The following is a 23,260-nucleotide window of genomic DNA, read 5'->3' on the forward strand; positions in this document are numbered from 1 at the left end:
AACCACTCATCTGTATCACTGTATTTGTTTTGCCTCTTCTTGAACTTCATATAAATGGAATCATAACAGCAAGTACTCTTGTTCAACATGTTCATGAGATCCATACATGTTGTTGCATGTATCAGTAATGTGTTCTCTTTATTGCGGAGGAGCATTCTATAGTGGGAACATATAATTTATTCATTCATTCTCCCATTGATGGACATTTAGGATGTTTCCAGGCAGGTCTTAGGAATAAAGCTTATGAGGAATGTCTGTGTGGCTCAGTTGGTTAAAGTGTCTGACTTCAGCTCAGGTCATGATCTCACAGTTTGTGAGTTCGAGCCCCACAGCTGTCGTCAGCGCAGCTCTCTCTCTCAAAAATAAAAATATTAAACATTAAGAAATGACTAAAGCTTATGAATAAACTCTTATGAATAAAGCTGCCGTGGACATTCTTGTACAAGTGGACCTAGGTACTTATTTCCGTCCGACCCTGATGTACTCTAGCAGAAGTCCAGGTTATACATCTTACACAGCAAATATATCTATTTACGTAGATCAATCGATATATATCTCACATGCATGCGCCTGGATAAATTTTGTCTCAAGTTGTTCCTTTATAGTGTAATTGGGAAACCTTATTTTGTAAGTCCTCTTCATAATTATATTGTAGTGTACCGTCCACTTTACACATTAAACATGAGGCTACACTCTCAGTATTATGGGGATGCATACTTTTTATTTAAAAATTACTAGGGGCGCCCAGGTGACTCAGTCGGTTAAGCGTCCCACTTTGGCTCAGGTCATGAGGTCACAGTTCGGGAGTTCGAGCCCCACATGGGGCTCTGTGCTTACAGCTCAGAGCCTGGAGCCTGCTTCCGATTCTGTGTGTCCCTCCCTCTGTCCCTTCCCCACTCACATTCTCTCTCTGTCTCTCTCTCTCTCTCTGTCTCCCTCTCTCTCTCAAAAATAAATAAACATTAAAAAATTTTTTAAATTGCTATATGGTCAGTAGTATTTTGTTTTACAACCAATGAGTCAAATTTATAGGGAGGGTATCCAGCATTAAGCTTATAATTAAAAGTCTAGTCTGCAACCAGGTATAAATACAGCAAAGCTATGTGAACCACAGAAGACTAAGTTCTTTGTTCCAAACACCTGTGCAATTTACAACACTAAATGGTACTGGATTTGCAAAGCAAAGCCCTATAAAGCAGTGCCTGTGTTCCAGCATCATGAGTGGGGCTTCTTACAAAAGGTGAGTGTCCAGTCATACCCCACCTCCCATAAAATCTTGGTCTGGAGTGGGGCCTCTGGTTTTAAACCCTTTCATATAATTATAGGCAATATCAGCTGACCAGCTGGCCATTTCTTTCCTATGTTCATCCTTATGATTCTGGTGATTACCCTCAGTTGCATATCGGTGACTCTGAATGGCTTTCATCTCCTGTTAAACTTTCCCCAGGCAACATGAGATGAGGCACACAATTTACTTATTATATTTGTTGATGAAGATAGCCACATTAAAATAATAACATGATGGAGAGTAGCTGAATAAGAGCTATTTGGGCTAATAAAATAATGGAGCACAACATTAATTTATTCAGACTAGAATATCATCTCCACTGATGGCAGGGAGCTTTCTCTCTTGTTCACTGATATTCTTCCGGTGAGACATAGGACTCAATAAATATTTACTGAATAAACCCTGTATAAGGCAAGGATATTAGTTCCTAAGTTTATAAGATTATAAATCCTGTTTTCCTTAGTTCTGGTTATACATCCCAGTCGCTCACCCCAACCTTGCTAAGGACCAGGACAAAGCCTCCCTAGCTCCGTTCATTAGACAGCAGCCCACTTGGAATTTGTGGAAGCTCAAATCTAATGAAGAGGATTGGGAACCTTCTTGTCCTTATCAGAGTAAAGATGTTGATTTACTTCATTCTTTTCTCTTCATCTGCAGAGCCGGCTCCTCCTAAGACCCTCTATTCCTTCTCCTTCCTTCAGGAGTAAAATTGAAACTAACCACAGAGACTCTTCTTCATCATGGCCACCTGACCTCTAACCAGGGATGATGGCGGCAGCTCCCTTCACGCCTTCATGCCTAGGTCACCCCAAATCTCCTTTTTCAGTGCATCATTTATATAGAAAGTAACCCTAGCAGAATTTTATAATCTACCTCTCCTAAGATCGCTGCCTAAAACTTTCTGACTGGAAACCAGAAAACAATAAACCATAATCATTTCCCCTTTCAAGTACCTGAAAACGCAATGTCAACATAACAAAGCCACCGGCTTTGGGTTTCGTTTCTGCATACAGAAGGGTACCACTCACGGTCAGACCCCCACTGCAACACACTGGTGCCTTTAGGCCCAAGGAACAGATTTACTAAAATGTCTTTTAAGGTATTGGGGGGAAAAGGAAAAAAGATCTAAGCAATTTTAAAGAAACTCTGCCTTCTCTCCCGTTTCTCTGACCTTCAGGGCCCCCATCACTCCTGTGGGCCCACGTCAAAAAGCTTGGTGGAAGAAGCCCTTTCAGCTTGTTCTGTCAGAAGTATGTAGGTGAAAGAGTGATTGAGCCTTAAAATGTCACAAATTGTTCAGATATTGTTCTTCTAAGGCCATTTTCGTGAACAGCTCTCTAAAGTGACACGGTAGGCAGTACATAATATAATCACTTGAGTTGAGGTGACAGCGATTCCTAGCAAAGAATATAGTTGCTTCACAGCACTTGTTGCTAAGGCTCTTGTGCACTTCCTCCCTGTCTTCCCAAACCGACCTTGATGATTGGAGGACCTACTGTCATGGTGGCAGATTGGACAGTGCCCATTGTCCCTGATCTGGAGCGGGAGAAGTTGAAGGAGAAGGGAGATCGCCCAGGACAATGGCAGCAAAGGTGACAGTCTGTTTCCCAGGCCTCGCCTCTGGGCTCTAGGATAGCACTTAAGAAAAATCAATCACAACTTTTGTGAGTGCAGCCAGAACTGAGAACTGCATTTGCATTTGTCCACTTAGTCGGCCTCACTTTAAAGAGCTGTGAAGTCAGAGGTTTCCATAGAAACAGAGGTACACATGGGCAAAAATTGCTTTACCGGGAAATGAATGCTATCGATGCTGTTAGGTTGGCGCTTTATGGCTACCCAGTTGACGTGAGTTTGGCCAATGAACAATGACTTTTAAAAAGGTAATAATTTTTCCCTCATAACAAGAGTCTGGAGATAGGTAGTCCTGGTTGTGGTACAGATAGATGCTTGGTGATATCCAGAAACTAAAGGATTTTTTGCCTCCTCCATCAATCTTTGAATGCTGGCCTCTGATCCATGTGCTCATTGCCTCAGGGCGCAAAATGGTTGCTATAGTTCCAGGCCTCAGACAAACATCCAAGGCACCAAAAAGAGGAGAGGAAGGTAACAGCCAAGTCCATCCACTTTAATTCCATTTATCATGAAATAATAAGCTTTCTGAGAAGCTCCCTCCCCATCAGATTTCCCCATTGATCAAAATGAGGCTACATAGCCAAGCCTAGCTTCATGAACAGCTGAGAACTGAGTATCTGGCAAGAGACAAAAGGATTGAGATGATTGGCTGAGGCTCTTCACTATTTATAATCTGAAGCTAAATACAGTTGTCACCCTAATAACATTGAGATCTAGTTATCAAGGAAGAAGGGGGAGAATGGATGCCAAATAGCTTGTGGTGGAAGGCACAGATATCAGAATTGGCCTTTCCAATAGGAAAGGCATTTACTATATACCTGATTACACTCAACTACTCATCTATGTATTTTCTGAACTCTCTAGCACACTGTCATGCATCCAGCCATACTTGAAAAATGCCTGTTGAACCATGGTTTGAGAATACTACAATGACATATTCATTCAGCAGTGGTTTAGAGAAGGGTATGATGTGAAATGTCAACTATACCTCCAGCCTTAATAACATACATATGTATGTATGTATTTAGGTAATCTCTACATCCAATGTGGGGCTCAAACTCACAACCCTGAGATCAAGAGTCCCATGCTCTTCCTACTAAGCCAGCCAGGTGCCCCTCATTCACTTTAGAGGCATCAGGAGGCCAGAAACTATAGTATTCAAGTAACCAGTGCCAAGAGGCTAAAACAATTTCTAGTTCTTTAAGCTTTCTGCTTAGGAAGAAAGTACATAAGAGAATATACGTCTTGATAAAATAGGAAAGAGGACAGGTTAAACATGCATTATGATCTCATTGCAAAGGATCTTTGGCCTAGCCTATAAGAAATGAAACAACTGAAACATACCATCACATCCACATCCCAGAATTAGAGCCCAAATAAGTATAGATAGATTTATAAATGCTTGTCATGAATTACAAAGTAACAAAATACTATTGCTGAAAGGCACTTTAAAGACCATTTTGGGGCACCTGGGTGGCTCAGTCAGTTAAGCGTTTGAGTCTTGATTTTGGCTCATGGTTATGAGATCAAGCCCAGTGTTGGGCTCTGCAAGGGGCATGGAGCCTACTTAGGATTCTCTCTCTCTCTTCCTCTGCCTCTCTCCCACTTGTGTGCACGCCTGTGCTCGCTCGCTCTCTCTCTCTCTCTCAAAAAAAAAAAAAACCCACCAGCTTAACTCCTTATTTTTTCAGATGAGGAAACAGCGGTCCAGAGAGGTTATGTGTTGGTATAAAGCTACATAGTTAGTAACAGAGACTTGTCCGGAAACCAGATAAACTTGAGAGAGATTTTACAGAAGCAAAGAAACATGGTTTGGGGTAAGTGGGACCGTGACAGGCTCAAAGCACGGGGATGAGACAAGTAAATACACAGACATGAAGGGCCATCCCTTACTAGTGTATAAATTACAACAACTTAGGAATGTGAGCTGACAGAAGCTGGTCCTTGGGCAGAGCATGGGGCTGAGGGGTTAGCAACAGCAGGGTTATTTTATGATAGAGATCCTGAGCACAGACCCCCAGGGCCTGTGGGGCTGAATGGTGGGAGCTGAGTCACTAATTAAACTTTGGATGTGTGTTTCAACTATAGCTTACGTGTATTGTGCATGTGCTTAGTACCAGAAATTGTGCTAAGTGTCTTTTGTGGAATCCTTATAGCAATGCAGTGAGATGGGTAGGTCTTATTTTTTGCTTTTTCCAAATGAGTAAACTGAGGCTTAGAAAGTATAGCAGACCCCCCCCTACCCCATTATCCACAGGGTATATGTTTTAAGACACCCCCCCCGTGGATGCCTGAAACCATAGATAGTATGACCCCTGTATGTACTATGCTTTTTTCTATACATACTTGCCTATGATAAGTTTAATTTATAAATAGGCACAGTAAGAGATCAGTGATAAAACTAACAATAAAATAGAACAATTATAACAATATGGTGTAATAAAAAGTATGTGAATGTGGTCTCTCTCAAAATATCTTACTGTACTGTGCTCACTCTTGTGCAAATGAGAGATGATAAACTGCCTACATGATAGGCTGAAGTGAAGTGAAGTGAATGACACAATCGTTGGGCACCTGAGTGGCTCAGTTGATTAAGCGTTTGTCTTTGGCTCAGGTCATGATCTCACAGTCTGTGGGTTCGAGCCCTGCATCAGGCTCTGTACTGATACTTTGGAGTGTGGATCCTGCTTCAGAATCTGTGTCTCCCTCTCTCTCTTCCCCTCTCCCACTAGCTCTATGTCTCTTTCTCAAAAACAGACGTTAAAAAAATTTTCTAAATGATACAGGCATTGTGACTTAGCAATAGGCTGCTATTGACCTTCTGATGACTTATCAGAAGGAGGATCACTTCTTCGGGACTGCGGTTGGCCAAGAGTAACTGAAACCACAGGAAGCAAAAGTTCAGAGACAGAGAGACTATTGTGTAAGTAACTTGGCTAAACCCACCATGCTAGAAAGTGCTGAAGCTAAGTGTGAAAGTCCGGTCTCTCTGACCTCAAAGCCCCTATATTTTCTCATCATACTATGCTCCTTCTTTTGGTTCAAGAGCCAGATCCCTTCAATGCCTTGGAGAACCAGAGTTTGGAATCCCGAGGAACCTTAGAGGCCACCTAGTACATACGGTGCTATTCACCGGGTTGCTCCCAGACCAGCAGCATGCTAAGTACCTGAGAACTTGTTACAAATAGAAGATCTCAGGCCTCAGTCCACCTCTGCTGAGTCAGAATGTCTGTGGGTAGGGCCTAGGAGGCTGTGTTTTAGCTAGCTCACTAGGTGATTTTTAAGGAACACTACAACTTAAGAAGCACTGGGTTAGTAGACAGAGTCTAGTCCAGTCTCTTTATGTTAAAGATGAGGAAACAGAGTTCTGCTGACTTAACCATGGTCACTGTGGCAGGTTGGATTTCAGGTCCAGACCTACTGAATCCTAGTCCAATGTACTGTCTGCTGTGTTCTTTGGTTTCCCCATTACTGTCCCACAATATGTGCATTGGTGCCTGTCTTAGAAACACCAGTTCAGCGGACCTCTGACCTGACCCAGCCCATCCACTCATGGACCATATCCGGTTTCTCCTTTCCCCTCCCCTGTGATTCAGACCAAAGCTGCTTCTCCTTACCTGGGAGTATCTTTTGTTTGGGAGATCTTTTGCTCTTCTTCCCTTTAGCTCTTCTCCTGTCCTCCTGCTCCTTCTTCATCATGTAGTAGTAGTAGTAGTAGTAGTAGTAGTAGTAGTAGTAGTAGTATTTTGCTTTTAAAAACTATTTTTGCATTCAATCAGTATTTCATAGCAGTGATTCTCAAATTTTACCATACTTTGGAATCACCCGGGGAGCTTTAAAAATACTGATGCCTGGGTCTCACACCCAAGACAGTCTGATGGCATTAATTTGGGGTGTGGCCAGGATTTTTAAAAGCTCCCCAGGTGATTGCAGCATACAGCCAAACACTGGCAACTGCTTTTTTAGGAGTGTCGCCACGACCTGAGGAGGTAGGTGGGGCAGGCGTTTGTGATCCCCGTTCTGTAGATAAGGAAGTTCAGTCTGGGAGACACCTAGTGTCTTGCAGAAAACAATGAAATCATCTAGTGACAGTTGGTGCCCACTGGGTTACCACGTACTTATAATAAATCTTTAAAGCCAGCTGTCAGTCTGCAAGAATGGGTAAAACCTGTTTTTCCTTTCTGGTTTCCAGTCTTTTTTGGGCTTGTGTTTCCCAACATGAGAAGGGAACAGACACAACTTTGAAATGGTGTCTGCGACCAAATGTTTATAACTGAAATTCCCCGCTGAATGCCTTTAATAACTCGAAGATAATCATGAACTAGAGCATCCCCCCCGTCTCCCCCCACCATTCCTCATTACCCAACATAATAATGGTCAGAGAACATCAGGAAAACCAGATGGAAGAGACTTACTCATTCTGTACCAGCACACGTGCCCCATTTGGAGACCAATTAAGAAAACAACAAACCGGCCACATTGACCTAGGGAACTCTCCACCAGCGTTTGCATATTTGAGCATGTGTTTCCCACACTCAGTGTATTGGAAGAGAATTTCCCATTGGTGTTTGCTTCTCTTTTCTGGGTATCCTGATCATTCAAATCATGGTGTGCATTGTTCTTGGCTGGTGCTCTTTCTTACTTCCTTGGATGTCTCTGGGAACTTCCTATAGTTCCTTCAGTCTACTTTCTCACCCTTCCCAGGAGAGAGCCTCTGCTGCAACCAGCCCTCTGTTCCCATAAGGCCTTGCTCCTTCAGGTGTATTCCCTGCACCAGCAGCCGGAGCAGCAGCATCACCACCTGGGAGCTTATTAGAAATGTAGAATCCTTGCCCCATTCCAGACCTACTGAATCAGAATCTGCATTTTAACAAGAGCACCAGGCAATTGGCACGTTGTGGTTTGAGACGCATTGCCCCTAATACCCAGTCTTTTCCCTATCATCCCACAGTTTAAAATGCCCTCCCTCTCAGCGACTTTCATTTATCTGCTTCCTACTTGTCCCTCAAAGCTTAGCTCAGATCCCTCTCCATCTGTGAGCCCCCCAATACTTATTCCCTCCACTCTACCCCTATAGGTCATGACTTTTAGAATTTAAACAAATATTGAATGTTACTTAAATGGTTCATGCATTATTAGCCTAATTAATAAGATTCCTTCTTCCCCCAAAGTGCCTTGCATAGGCTTTGCTCAGAACATGAATTGTTCGGGGGCACCTGGGTGGCTCAGTTGGTTAAGCGTCCAGCTTCAGCTCAGGTCATGATCTCACAGTTTGTGATGTGGGTTTGAGCCCCGCATCGGGCTCTGTGCTGACAGCTAGCTCAGAGCCTGGAGCCTGCTTCAGATTCTTTGTCTCCCTCTCTCTCTGACCCTCCCCTGCTCGCACTGCCTCTCTCTGTCTCTCAAAAATAAATTTAAAAACATTTAAAAAAAAAACATGAATTGTTCGGTTCATCAAGATCTGTTTCTTGCTTGAAACGTGTCCCTTATCCCTATCCTGTCTCTTTAAGCTCCTTCTAACTCAAAAGAGCTTCCCTGAGTTTTTGTCTCTTCAGCACTCTAAGTAAATCGCCACCCACTGCAGAGATTTTCTGAAGCCCTGACTCTTCTCTGTAACCTAGAGGGTTCCAGCCAAACCACAACCCCAAAAAGGCATAAAAAGTAAAAAAACAAAATAAAACAAAACAAAAAAACATAACCAATTGTGAATATTGACTTTCTACAGAAAATTTTCCCTAACATTTTAATTTGAAATTATTTGGACTGAGCATTTTTATTTATTTATTTATTTATTTATTTATTTTTAAGTTTATTCATTTTTGAGACAGAGAGACAGAGTATGAGCAGGGGAGGGGCAGAGAGATTGAGAGGGAGTCATGGAATCTGAAGCAGGCTCCAGGCTCTGAGCTGTCAGCACAGAGCCTGATGTGGGGATTGAACCCATGAACCTCGAGATCGTGACCTAAGCTGAAGTTGGAAACTTAACCGACTCAGCTAGCTAGGCACCCCATGGACTGGGCATTTTTTAAATATAGTTTATTGTCAGATTGGTTTCCATATAACACCCATTGCTCTTCCCCACAAGTGCCCCCCTCCATTACCATCAACTCCCTTTCCTTTTCTCCCTCCCCCTTCAGCCCTCAGTTTGTTTTCAGTATTCAAGAGTCTCTCATGATTTGCCTCCCTCCCTCTCCCTGACTTTTTCCCCCATTCCCCCCCCATGATCCTCTGTTAAGTTTCTCCTGTTAGACCTGAGTGAAAACATGGTATCTGTCCTTCTCCGCCTGACTTACTTTGCTTAGCATGACACCCTCGAGGTCCATCCACTTTGCTACAAAGGGCCAGATTTCATTCTTTCTCATTGCCACGTAGTATTTCATGGTATATATAAACCACATCTTCTTGATCCATTCATCAGGTGATGGACATTTAGGCTCTTTCCATGATTTGACTATTGTTGAAAGTGCTGCTGTGAACATTGGGGTACATATGCCCCTATGCATCAGCACTTCTGTGCTATTGCTGGGTCATAGGGGAGTTCTATTGATAGTTTTTTGAGGAACCTCCACAGTGTTTTCCAGAATGTCTATACCAGTTTATATTCCCACCAACAGGGTAGGAGGGTGCTTGTTTCTCCACATCCTTGCCAGCATCTATAGTCTCTTGATATGTTCATTTTAGTGACTCTGACTGGCGTGAGGTGATGTCTCAGTGTGGTTTTGATTTTTATTTCCCTGATGCTGAGCATCGTTTCAGGTGTTTGTTGGCCATCTGGATGTCCTCTTTGGAGAAGTGTCTATTCATGTCTTCTGCCCATTTCTTCACTGGATTATTCATTTTTTGGGTGTGGAGTTTGGTGAGTTCCTTGTATATTTTGGATACTAGCCCTTAATCTGATATGTCATTTGCAACTATCTTTTCTCATTCCATTGGTTGCCTATTAGTTTTTTTTATTGTTTCCTTTGCAGTGCAGAAGCTTTTTATCATAATGATGTCTCAATAGTTTATTTTGGTTCTTGATTCTCTTGCCTTTGGGGATGTGTCGAATAGGAAATTGCTGCAGTTGAAGTTAAGGAGGCTGTTTCCTGCTTTCTCCTCGAGGGTTTTGATGGTTTCCTGTCACACATTCAAGTCCTTCATCCATTTTGAGTTTATTTTTATGTATGGTGTAAGAGAGTAATGTATTTTCATTCTTCTGCATATTGCTGTCCAGTTCTCCCAGCACCACCTGCTAAAGAGGATGTCTTTTTTCCATTGGATACTCTTTCCTGCTTTGTCAAAAATTAATTGGCCGTACATTTGTGGGCCCAGTTCTAGGTTCTCTATTCTATTCCATTGGTCTCTGTGTCTGTTTTTGTGCCAATATCATACTGTCTTGATGATGACAGCTTTGTAGTAGAGGCTAAAATCTGGGATTGCAATGTCTCCCGTTTTGATTTTCTTCTTCTTTTACATCTTTGGTTAGATTTATTCATAGGTATATTATGGTTTTTCATGCAATTGTGAATGGGATCAGTTTCTTGATTTCTCTTTCTATTGCTTCATTATTGGTGTATAAAAATGCAACCAACTTCTGTACATTGATTTTGTACCCTGCACTTTGCTGAATTCATGGATCAGTTCTAGTAGGCTTCTGGTAGACTCCGTTGGGTTTTCCATGTAGAGTATCATGTCATCTGTGAAAAGTGAAAGTTTGACTTCTTCTTTGCCAATTCTGATGCCTTTTACTTCCTTTTGTTGTCTGATTGCTGATGCTAGGACTTCCAGCACTATGTTAAACAAGTGGTGAGAGTGGACATCCCTGTTGTGTTCCTGATCTCAGGGGGAAAGCTCTTCAGTTTTTCCCCATTGAGGATGATAGTCGCTGTTGGCTTTTCATAAATTGCTTTTATAATGTTTAAGTAAGTTCCTTCTATCCCGACTTTCTTGAGGGTTTTTATTAAGAAAGGGTGCTGTATTTTGTCAAATGTTTTTTTCTGCATCTATCCACAGGATCATATGGTTTTTATCTTTTCTTTTGTTAATGTGATGTATCACATTGATGGGTTTGTGAATATTGAACCATCCCTGTAACCCAGGAATGAATCCTACTTGATCATGGTGGATAATTCTTTATATATGCTGTTGAATTTGATTTGCTAGTATCTTGTTGAGGATTTTTGTATCTGTATTCATTAAGGATATTGGCCTGTAGTTCTCTTTTTTTGTTAAGTCTCTGTCTGGTTTGGGAATCAAAGTGATGCTGGCTTCGTAGAATGAGTTTGGAAGTTTTCCTTCTATTTCTATTTTATGGAATAGCTTGATAAGAATGTGCATTAACTCTGCTTTAAATGTCTGGTAGAATTCCCCTGGGAAGCCATCTGACCCTGGGCTCTTATTCATTGGGAGGTTTTTGATAACTGATTCAATTTCTTCACTGGTTATGGGTCTGTTCAGATTTTCTATCTCTTCTCATTTGAATTTTGGCAGTGCATGTGTATTTAGGAATTCGTCCATTCCTTCTAGATTGTCCTGTTTGTTGGCATATAATTTTTCATAGTAATCTCTGATGATTGCTTGTATTTCTGAGGGATTGGTTGTAATAGGTCCATTTTCATTCATGATTTTGTCTATTTGGGTGCTCTCTCTTTTCTTTCTAAGGAGCCTGGCTAGAGGTTTATCAATTTTATTTTTTCAAAAAATCAACTCTTGGTTTCATTGATCTGTTCAACTGATTTTTTTGCATTCTATATTGTTTATTTCTGCCCTGATCCTTATTATTGCTCTTCTCCTGCTACATTTGGGGTATTCTTGCTGCTCTGTTTCTAGTTCCTTTAGGTGCTCTGTTAGATTTTGAAATTGCGCTTTTTCTAGTCTGTTGAAATAGGCCTGGATTTCAGTATACTTTCCTCTTAGGACTGCCTTTGCTGCATCCCAGAGAGTTTGGATTGTTGTATTTTCATTTTCATTTGTTTCCATGTATTTTTTAATTTCTTCTCTAATTGCCTGATTGGCCCAATCATTCTTTAGTAGGGTGGTTTATAACCTCCACATTTTTGGAGGTTTTCCAGACTTTTTCCTGTGATTGATTTCAAGTTTCATAGCATTGTGACCTGGAAGTATGCATGGTGTGATCTCAATGCATTTGTATTTATGGAGGGCTGCTTTATGCCCCAGTATGTGATCTGTCTTGTAGAATGTGCCATGTACACTTGAGAAGAAGCTGAATTCCCTAGCTTCAGGATGCAGAGTTCTAAATATATCTATCAATTCCATCTTTCCAATGTGTCATTCAGGTCCATTGTTTCTTTAGTGATTTTCTGTCTGGTTGATCTATCCATTGCTGTCAATGGAGTATTAAAGTCCTCTGCAATTAGCACATTCTTATCCATAAGATTGTTTCTGTTTGTGGTTAATTGTTTTATGTATTTGGGTGCTCCTGAATTTGGTGCATAGATGTTTATAATTGTTAGATCTTCCTGATGGAGAGACCCTGTAATTATTATATAATGTCCTTCTTCATCTTTTGTTACTGCCTTTACTTTAAAGTCTAGCTTGTCCAATATAAGTATGGCTACTCTGACTTTCTTTTGACTACCAGTCGCATGATAGATATTTCCCTATCCCTTTACTTCAAATCTGATGGTGTCTTCAGGTCTAAAATGAGTATCTTGTAGACAGCAAATAGATGGATTTTGTTTTTTTATCCATTCTGCTACTCTGTGTCATTTGATTGGAGCATTCAGTCCATTTACATTCAGTGTGATTATTGAAAAATGTGGGTTTGGATTCATTGTGCTCTCCGTAGAGTTCATGTTTGTAGTGGTGTCTCTAGTACCTTATATTCCTTGTAACATTTCCCTCATAGAGTCCCTCTAGGATTTCTTGTAGGGCTGGTTTAGTGGTGATGAATTCTCTGAATTTTTGTTTATTTGGAAAAACCTTTATCTCTCCTATTTTGAATGACAGGCTCGCTGGATAAGGGATTCTTGGCTGCATATTTTTTCTGTTCATCACATTGAAGATTTCCTGCCACTCCTTTCTGGCCTGCCAAGTTTCGTTAGATAGGTCTGTAACCACTCTGATAGGTTTCCCTTTGTATGTTAGGGCACTTTTACCCCTAGCTGCTTTCAGAATTCTCTCTTTAGCCTTATAGTTGCCAGTTTCACTATGATATGTCGTGCCAAATGTCGATTCAAGTTACGTCTGAGGAGAGTTCTCTATGCCTCTTGAATTTGAATGATTGTTTCCTTCCCCAGATTGGGGAAGTTCTTGGGTCTAATTTGATCAAGCACCCCTTCAGCACCTTTTTCTCTTTCTTCTTCTTCAGGAATTCCTATGATACGGATATTGTTTTATTTGACTGTATCACTCAGGTCTCGAATTCTCCTTTTGTGCTCCTCTTTTTCTAGGCTTCCTCTTTTGCTATAACTGTGTCTTCTAATTCACCTATTCTCCTCTCTGCCTCTTCAATCCATGCAGTGGCCACCTCCATTTTATTATGCACCTCATTTACAGCCTTTTTTTAACTCATTGCAGCTATTTTGAAGGTCCCTAGTCTTTGTATCAATAGCTTCTCTGATACTTTTTTCAAGTCCAGAGATTAATTTTATGTCAATTGTTCTAAATTCTTGTTCAGTATTGTTGCTTATATCTGTTTTGAGCAGTTCTGTGGCTGTGATTTCTTCTTGGAATTTCTTTAGAAGAGAGCTCTTCCATTTTGTCATTTTGGCTAGCTTTCTGTCTCTTGTCAATTTTAAAAGCTTGTTATGCACTCTGCACCTGTGAATATTGCTATATTAAAGGAGGCTCATTGACTGTCCAGGGCCTGATAATTCAGGAAGTGTTCTTTTAATGGTATCTCTCAGTTTTTCAGTTTCTCTTATTGTGCTTTTGATTATTTTATTTCCCTGTCAATGATATTTGGGACTCTCCACCTGTGTACTTTGCCTTGTTTCTTGAGGTAGTCCTGAAAAGGAAAAGAGATAAACAAACATAGAGGGAACAAAAGCATGCAACCGCACAGACAAATCAAACAAGCAAGCAAACCAAAAGAGAAAAGAAAAGGACAAGGAAAAGAAAAAAAGGGAGGGGGACAAAAGCAAAAGATAAAGGACAGTCTAAAAGTGTATAACCAGCTGAGGGGAGAGATAAGAATGAGATAAGGGAAAATATATCTGGATGGCAAAAATAAAAGAAAAAGGCAGCTCTCCCATGTGGAGTTTGGTGTAGGTAGCTCTCGGGCTGCTCCCCGAGGCCCTGCCTTGGTGATTCAGGGAGAAGAATGGCAGTGCCCAAGCTCTGCTGGAACCAAGAGCTGCAAGCCACTCATTTGAGTTCAATCTCCCTGTGCTTCAGGTGAGTCAAGCTGTATTTTCCAAGCCCCACCTCACTTCCAAATCCTAGTCCATGCACTTTAATGCTACCGCCCAAGATGAGATGTACTTGCACTGGCAGTCTCCCAGCTGGGATCATGTAGGGGGAGGGGGCTGTCCCTCCTGGTGCCGCCTGGAATGGGCTGCCACCGAGCCCAAAGAAGAATTTGCCAGCTAGATGGGACAGATTTCTCTCCCAAAGCCCAGCAGTTATATGTGGGGTGACAGTATTTCTCTCCATCCGGGCCAAGTTTTTATCTCTTCTCTAGAGACAATTCTGAGCGTTTTCAGTCTCTCTTTTTCTTCCCCTTGTCTCTCCAGGGCTCCGTGTGCTCTCCCTGTGTTGGGCTGGGCCTCCCCCCCTCCTCACCTAGGGCCCAGCCTGTTTTTTAACTTCCCCAGTTCTCATTCACTCACTCAGGCATCTTTGAGGTCGTCTTCTTTCTGGAGTCTGTGTGTTTTCCTCCCACTCTTGCAGATCCGAGTATTGTTGCTTTAGTCCTTCTCAGTTTGATAGATGTGGGCGGGTGAAGATTACAGAGGTCCCTACTTCTGCACCATCTTGCCCTTCTCCCAAACTGAGTATTTTTTTAAAAAGTTTCCTTTTGGGATTGGGATATTTTTTCCTGCTTTATGATGGTACCCTTGGGAAATATAGGATTGTCTCTGGCTCTCCCATGGGATGTGCTGTACAGTATTCTCTCTTTTACTGGCCCCAGACCCTGAAGCAAAAGACATCTTTGAGGCTACCAGCTCCTCACATTGCAGGAGGGAGCAGGGGACACACATCCTAGCTACCTATAAATCCCAAGACCTATCCAGGGGATTGTAGGATCTCTCCTGAGGCTTGGCACACGGGGGTGTAGGAAGGAGAGCAGGAGCTCCAAATGGACTTTCAAGTTCCTGGTTTCCTTTCTGTGTCAACTATTCCTACCTTGAACTGCTTTTAGTTCCATCTTGACCCTATATGTTCTTCAAGTGTATTTTTTATAGTATCAACTTCAAGTCCAAAAATACTCAGGTTCTAGCAACTGAAAAGCCTTTTCCTCAGAGCTATGGTCCATGGTTATCAAGTCATTTAATGTTTACAGATGGTCAAATGGCTTGTTCCTTTTCTCTGAGCAGAAGCCTAGGCTGCCACATAGGATGGTAGTCAAAGGATTGAGGTCAAATAGATTGCTGGAGAAAAACACCAAAATTAATATCAGATTCTTAGTCTGCTACATATGTGTTTGGTATGATACAGGAGTGGCTTTCTGCATTCCGTGTAGATGGGCAATCACACACTCAGGACATTTTGGACTATTGCTTAATAACGTTGGCACTTGTTGATCTATGGCTAGCAAGGACGGCCACTTCATTGGGCCTGTGGGCAGGACACTTGCCCTGGAAAGAGGTCTGTAGTGAAGGAAACTTTCTGTGGCTTGATTCATCTCATTCATTTCCTTAATGGAAATATCTCCTCCGCTTGGAGGTGGTTCAGTCACTGCACAACCTTCAGGTGGGGCCAAGAAACATAGCATGGGCCTTATTGTTCTCTGTCTCTTCGATCTCAGAGCCCAGCCCAATAGGACTATTTCACAGCAGACACCTCTGTTTGAGAACCCGTGAAGGGAATCAATTAAACTAATGAAACTGTTTAAGTCAAACCATGGCAGACTTGCTTTGTATTTTTGAGATATTGTAATTTATTTTACTTCAGTGTAACAAAATGAAGAACCAAATCCATTCAAGATATCAATACACACATAGGCCTTAGGTGCTACAAATACAGGAGAGGGAGTTTAGGTTTGTTTTGGTAAAGGCTTAATGGGCCGGGAGCCTCTTTCCTCCATCCTCCATCACTCCCTCTCCCCCACCACCACTGGAAAAGTCACTTTCTCATTCTTGGGACCTCCATGTTTCAGAAGCACGGAGGCCATCCTCTCAGAGGTAGAACGTGTGCTCACATGCATGTTCTTGTGTGCTAGGCATGGGGATGGAGGGATGCCGGTGCAAACAGATCACGTCACATCTCTTCTCCTTTCTGTGCTGTTGGCTCAGGGGGAGGGGAAAGAGCACACTCTTCGTCAGTGTTCCTCCTCCACACACCTTTAATGAGCACTCTTTTCACTTTTTATTTGCTGATCAATAAGCCCAAGGGTAGGTCTTGTCTGTTCCCAGAGATAAAGAACTGCATGCATAACTGGTCTGTATGCAGCCAAACAAGCACAGTTTCTCTTTGTTTGTCACGGTGTTTCGGGGAGATAAGATGAAACCACCCAGACATGACGTGAGGAACGAGCAGGTCTTGAAATCCTTTGTAAACTCATGCTCTATCCTGAGCTGTGGATTAGAGATGGAAAGAAAGGAAGAGGGCATCACATATAACCTCAGTTGATTTTGCTCCTGGGTTTAAAACAAGCAGGTGAATCCCTCCCCACCAACACACACACACACACACACACACACACACACACACACACACACAAAGAGACAGAGGAGGGAGAGAGAGAGGAAAACATTAATAAATGTTCAACTGAGGAAAGAATAAGCTTATTTTCAATTATTAGCACAGAAGTAAAATAGGGAGATTTTTAGTTATTCAAATTAGAACACAGCCCGAAAACAGTGGGCCTTTTTTCTATCACAAAAACTTTCTGTCATGTGGATTCAGACCCATATTGGCAGACAGGATCTAAGTTCAGTTGAAGAGCCACATATATTGCCAGGAAAATGTGGGCTGGGACCAGGTTAGAGTCCTATTTTAAATTTTTTCTAATGGAACAGACAGAGCATGAGTAAGGGAGGGACAGAGAGAGAGGGAGACACAGAATCCGAAGCAGGCTCCAGGCTCTGTGCTGACAGCCCCAATGTGAGGCTCAAACCCACAAAGTGCAAGATCGTGACCTAAGCCAAAGTCAAACGCTTAACTGACTGAGCCACCCAGGCTCCCCAAGATTAGAGTCCTATTAAGTCGATATCTTTCGAGGCTCTTAGCAGGTTTCTGAGAGCAAGCTGGTCTGGAGGGGTTAATGTGAGACTGGAGATGAAAGCTATAAGTAGAGTAAGACTACTTATAAATAAATGTAAGATCAGTTGGCACTGATAAAAAGGCACAAAGGAAAAGATGTTTTTTATAGCAAATGAGAATTTTGGGTAGCAATTTGAGTAGAGGCAGGGTAGGAAATCATCTAAGAGAAATTTGCTATTGAGCTCTAGAAAGACCCAAGGTTGAGCCCTGAAATGACAGTGGGAGTGCCTGGGAGGATAGAATCTTCAGGAATTTTAGGCAGAAAAGAGAATACCCAAGAGACAAAGATAGGTAACTAATAGAAGGAAAACTTAAGTTGAAAGCCACACCACCATTGCTTCTGAGCAACCAGATAGAAAATGAGGAGATAATAAAGTCTTAGTGAAGCTGAACGGTGCTTCATGATCCGTGTCACATACTCTGCATTACTGTGTCTTTCTACCCTTAGGCTGAGGAACTTCAGTTGTCCTATGGTAGACTTTTGACTATATCTCCTCTCCAGTGCTGGGTACTGAATTCCCTGTAGGGAAATGATATGTCCCAGGTCTTCTAGAATTTTCTCTGTAATACTGAGTATAGGGACTATACTGGACTAGTACTAGCTCAGTAAGCTTTAATTGGCAGAATTAATTAATGAACAGCCTCCTCTTTATGAAATTAATTAGGTAATCCCAAATTAAATGCTAGATTTGAGGAAGCCAAAATCTGGATTATATGTTACCCTTCTCATGTTGAGTAAATCAGGGGAGCAAAACTCTGCAGAAAGAAAGAAAGAATGGAAGGAAGAGAGGAAGGAAGGAAGGAATAAAGGATGGAAAAGAAAGAAATCATTAGTACTTTATTTCAGAAGGAATTGGTGAATATAATGGTAGATATCAGACAAAAAGATCTGAGGTGTGAGTCTTAGGAAAGAGGCCAAAATGGAATGGACTTTTTTTTCCTTGATCCTAGACTCACTCAATCAGGCTAAGGCTGAACTTGAGGTAGTTTTTGGAGGGGCGGGTGTGGAGGTGGGCAGTGGCCACAGTTACTCTGGCTAGTAGTTTTCTGCTTCAGGTTTGCATTTTTGGAAGGTTGGCTTTGTGAAAGCAGAGGTCTTGTTGCTCTTGTTCACTGTCATACCTCCAGCATCCAGAACAGCTTTCTTGCCATATAGTAGGGGCTTAAGAAACAGTTGTGGAAAGAAGGGAAAAAGGAAGAGTTCTGCTTTTCATGGCAGTAAACCTGGCACTTATTTGCTCCCTCATCAGTTACCAAAGGCCCCCTTGGGTTCTGTGTTAGGAACCAAGGATACAAAAAGAGGAGATGCCACAGTCTTTGCCCCCAAATAAGTGATCATCTAGTAGAGAGAGAGGGAGGGAAGGAGAGAGAGAGAGAAGGAGGGAAAGAGAGACAGAAAGAGAGAGACAGAGAGAGAGAAACATACCAAGTGGTAAGTGTTCCCCCAAAGAGTCATGGCAAGAGAGTGGGCCAAAGGGAGTAGGGAGCATCTCACCTCTCCAGAAGAAGAGTGGGCGGCAGAAAACATCTGAAACCTGAGCAGAATCCTAATAAACTCAAAGAGGTTTTGTAGGCTTGAGAACGTTTTGATTGCTTGAGTCCTAAAACTGACTGTGGGTAGATTGAGTAAACTCTGGAAGACGGCAAGTCATTGCATTTTAGCCATTGTCTATTAGGGGTCATTTTGATATTGAAAGTTATTTTGCCTTGGTGATTACTGGAGTTTGGTTTCATTCTGGGAATGCAAGGGCAACAGTGAGTCTGTCTTGCAGCAGCTTATCATAGATTTGTGGCTTTATAAGTACAGTCGAAATGACACAGACCGAAGGCCTGTCGTCTAGTCCAGACCTGCACTGCACACTGGGAGGAACAGTTTTGTGAAGCATGATGGATTAGGCCCAGTCTTTGTTCTTTTCTGAGCACTTTCTTGTTCCTATGACAAGGGTTAATGATGCAACCTCTGTAAAGTGGTCTTTGCATTTTATAAAAGCCTTTAGCAGTAAGAGTGTGTATTTCTCCATCAACACAGCAAATTTTCTGAAGAGACGGTAGATAAACTTGACAACAAAAAGAGAATTGGTTGTTTTAAAAAAATGTTATGGCTGGCTAAGCTTATTTACATATAGGAACAGGATACGAGGGTGATATGCTGATAAACTCTTTAACAAGAAAATCCAGTGTCTGAGGAAAAAAGGAGGTCCTGATTTGACTTGTGCTTCTTGATTTTCTTACGCAGGTGCTGACCCCAGCACAGATCAAATCCATTTGCCAGGCGATTCTGGACTCTGGGAAGCAGTACGCCATGAAAAAAAGGAAACCATTCCCCCTGATGTATTCTTACTATGGAACTGAATACTTGGGTGAGTGAAGGTGTTGTTGGCCAAGTCCTGTAGGAAGACGGGAGTCTCTAATACCCGCACTGACCAAAAACTAGAAGATTCTGATTCTGGCATAGGTCATCCCTATTCATCTAACTAGAAACACTTTAAAATGCCATTTGAAAGCAAATGTTAGATACTACAAATCACAGTGGAATGTTTGTTTTCATAGCTTGACAGAGAGGTAGCTATTGTAATGATTACTCTACTAAAGACTAAAAGCCTTATTCTAGATCGTGAGTTCTTTGGCTGAATTTCACTGAAAGTTTATGAACAGTTTACACATTCATTGCCAATAGTGCCAAAGCACAGGGAAACAGGAGGAAGCCACTAACATTTTCAAGTGTTTAATGTGAGTGGGTTACTAACAGAGTACCTACTGAAGCACAATGGCTACTTTTGAGCTAGGAGGCATGTAAAGTGAAAATTACTTCCTCCCCTTTTGAATCTTTCAGTGGCTCCTTGTCACTCCTGAGCATGATTTGCAAGGCCCTTTGTGGATTGCCTGCTCCCTTCTCCAAACTCAGGTTTTATCTCCCTCCTTTTTTTCTGGGTCTGTCCAGCATAATCTACAAGCCAAGTGTTCTCCTATCTTCAGAATCTCTGTGCCTCTTCCTTTCGCCTAGAATGCCCAGCTTCCCCCCACCACTTCACCTCTCTGTAATCACAAAGATAAATGACCAAAAGTCCACATCCTGAAGGTGCACAAAGCAAAGTCATTTACCAAGAGCCTGCACCTAATGAGGGTACCCAAATGAATGAGTGAGTAGCTGATGAACAACTTTACCAATGAGCTTATAAACCGGGAGTTCTCTGAGTCACTTCTCAAAGAAACTTTAAGTTCCTCTCTGACTTTCTCTAGAATCAGACCCTGAGACATGAATTTGGGTATAAATGGCTTGATCCTAGAAACTACTGATTGAGGAAGGAGGAAGTGAGAGTAAGGGAAGAGGTTAATAGAGGATGTAATAGTGAGCAACTGTGGATAACTCAGGCTTGGGTCCACCGGGGTCCCTGAAGACTATAAAGTGCCTCAGAATTGTCCCACGTAAATGATGAGGAAGCTGGGTTGTTCATCCACCAACTCCCTGCTTCAGGGGTTGAGAAGCTGTTCCCAGACCAGCTAATTCCCTAGGACTTCTGCCCTGCGCCTGTGGGCTGGGCATACCCCCGTGGCCAGAGAAAGCCTCAGGTAGAATGGTAAATGGTTGAGGTAGAAGGTGGAGAGGAATAGACACCAGAACGGAGAGCATAGACAAGGTGACAGGCAGGGCACTGACAGCGTCTACTAGAGTTCCTTAATAGAACTATTCTTTTCATTTTCTCATCTTTTTAGAGAAATTAACATTCTAGACATTCACATGTATAGCACAAACCAGATGGCTATCTGATGCCTAAATATTTTTCTGGAAGGTAAGCTTTTCCCCCTAACAATTTAAAAGCCATTGAAAGAAAGGTAACTTCAAGTATTACGACTAAATTTTAAGAAGAATCATCTTTGACAGGATAAAACTGTAAGGCCTTTTCTGGGCAGCAAGCGTTCCGAGGGCCTGAGTGCAAAAAGAAAGCTTCACAGAGAGTTGAGTTTAAAGACAAGCCCTCAGACTATAGTATTGATCCCAGCACCTCCCGCCAATCAGCATTTTACTCACTAGGAGTGAGTGAAAACCCCTGCAGGGCTGGGCTGACTTTGACCTTTGTTAAGCTAGTTCCTTCTCCAAAAGCAGGCTCAGGCCTTTGCTAGTACAGTACCTTATGCTAGAACTCTGAGGAATCCTTCAAGACTTGCCCAGATGACACTACCTGTGTAGAACCTCAAGCCCCCTCAGATCCTCCCATGGTTCTCTTTTAGCTCCTGGTGCAAATCTCTGATAATAGCATTTATCACTTCATATTCCATTTATCTATTTATGAGTCTGGCATTCTCACTGTACCCGATGGGGTGGTCTTCAAGAACACAGACCAAGTCATATGCATCTGTGTATCCCCAGGGCCTAGCCCAATACACAGTGCTAAATGTGAAGGATTAAGTAAATTAATGCCAATTAGTAGTGTTTAACTTTACAGAAGAAGGGATTTAGTCTGTTTTGTTCATTCATCTATCTTCGACACCTAGAACAGTATCTGATACATAATAGGTGCTTAATTCAGATGTGTTGAGTGAATGAATGAATGAATGGATACCTAGAACAAATTATTTTTAAGCACTATAGGAGGATTTTCATAAAAGCTATTGGTATGTTAATTACAAAGTTAAAATTTTTTTAATGTTTGTTTATTTTTGACAGAGAGAGAGAGACAGAATGCCAGCAGGGGAGGGGCAGAGAGAGAGGGAGACACAGAATCCGAAGTAGGCTCCAGGCTCTGAGCTGTCAGCAAAGAGCCCGATGCGGGGCTCGAGCCCACGAACCGTGAGATCATGACCTGAGCTGAAGTCAGACGCCTAACCAACTAAGCCACCCAGGTGTCCCCCCGATTCTTTAAAACATTGTTTAAGTTAAATTTTATTTTTGATGTTAATTACAAAGTTTAAAAAATCTTTTCTCTAAAACAGAGGTTGTCACTATTTTTTTTTCTATAAAGAGATAGATGATAAAGATTTTAGGCTTTGTGGGCTCTAAGTCTCTGTCACAAATACAGCTCTGCCACCAAAGCACAAAAGCAGCCATAGACAACACACAAATGAATGAATGTGGCTCTATTTCAATAAAACTTTATTTACAGAAACAGGCAGTGAGTCAGATGCAACGTGCAGGCTGTAGTGTGCCGATCCCCGTTCTGACATATGCTCCCTAGAAGGCTGCTTCTTAGGCAGCTTTATTAGTATATTACTGTGTGTGCTTTCAAGTGATGTCGCCATTAACTTTTTTTTATACTCGGATTGTGTTTTCACTGAACAAAATGCGCTCTCTTCCCAATCGTGTGAATTGATTTTGCTTCATTTGTTGATACAGGAGCAGCTCATGGCCTGTCGTCCATTCTGCAGATGCTTCTTTCTTACCATGAGCACCTCAAGCCCTCGGATCAGGAGCTGGTATGGCAGAGTGTGGACTTCCTCATGGAGCAGGAGCAGAACTGCAACTGGCCACCTGAGCTCGGCGAGGCCATCGAGAGGGAGAACGAGCTGGTGCACTGGTGCCATGGCGCCCCAGGTCTCACCCATGCTGCTATCTGAAAACAGTGCCTTTCCCGGGGCTTAGCCAAAGAGAGGTGTTCTTTTGAGAAGTGATGGTATTTCTCATCCATGTAATTACTACATGAGATTAAAAGGTCAAGATGAAACTTGTCAAAGCTAAAAAAGTCTTGATCCATAAAGGATCTCCAGGAATGATCCTACAGTTTTTTAAAAAAAATTTTTAATGTTTTTTATTTATTTTTGAGAGACAGGGAGAGACAGTGCAAGCAGGGGAGGGTCAGAGAGAGAGGGAGACACAGAATCCGAAGCAGGCTCCAGGCTCTGAGCTAGCTGTCAGTACAGAGCCCAGCATGGGGCTTGAACCCATGAACCGTGAGATCATGACCTGAGCTGAAGCCGGACGCTTAACCGACTGAGCCACCCAGGTGCCCCTGATCCTGTAGTTTTAAAAATACATGA

General features: G+C 42.2%; 1 protein-coding gene across 1 annotated transcript in view; it reads left to right on the forward strand.

Moving 5' to 3' along the window:
* LANCL3 (LanC like 3) overlaps nt 1-23,260 on the forward strand; it is a 100,414-nt gene that overhangs the window by 62,344 nt on the left and 14,810 nt on the right. Inside the window, exons 2-3 of the mRNA XM_029930727.1 lie at nt 19,524-19,647; nt 22,620-22,817. Of these exons, the coding sequence (XP_029786587.1) occupies nt 19,524-19,647; nt 22,620-22,817 (322 nt within the window). The remainder of the gene's footprint in view (nt 1-19,523; nt 19,648-22,619; nt 22,818-23,260) is intronic.

Source organism: Suricata suricatta, chromosome X (genome assembly GCF_006229205.1).
Source record: "Suricata suricatta isolate VVHF042 chromosome X, meerkat_22Aug2017_6uvM2_HiC, whole genome shotgun sequence".
NCBI lineage: Eukaryota > Metazoa > Chordata > Mammalia > Carnivora > Herpestidae > Suricata > Suricata suricatta.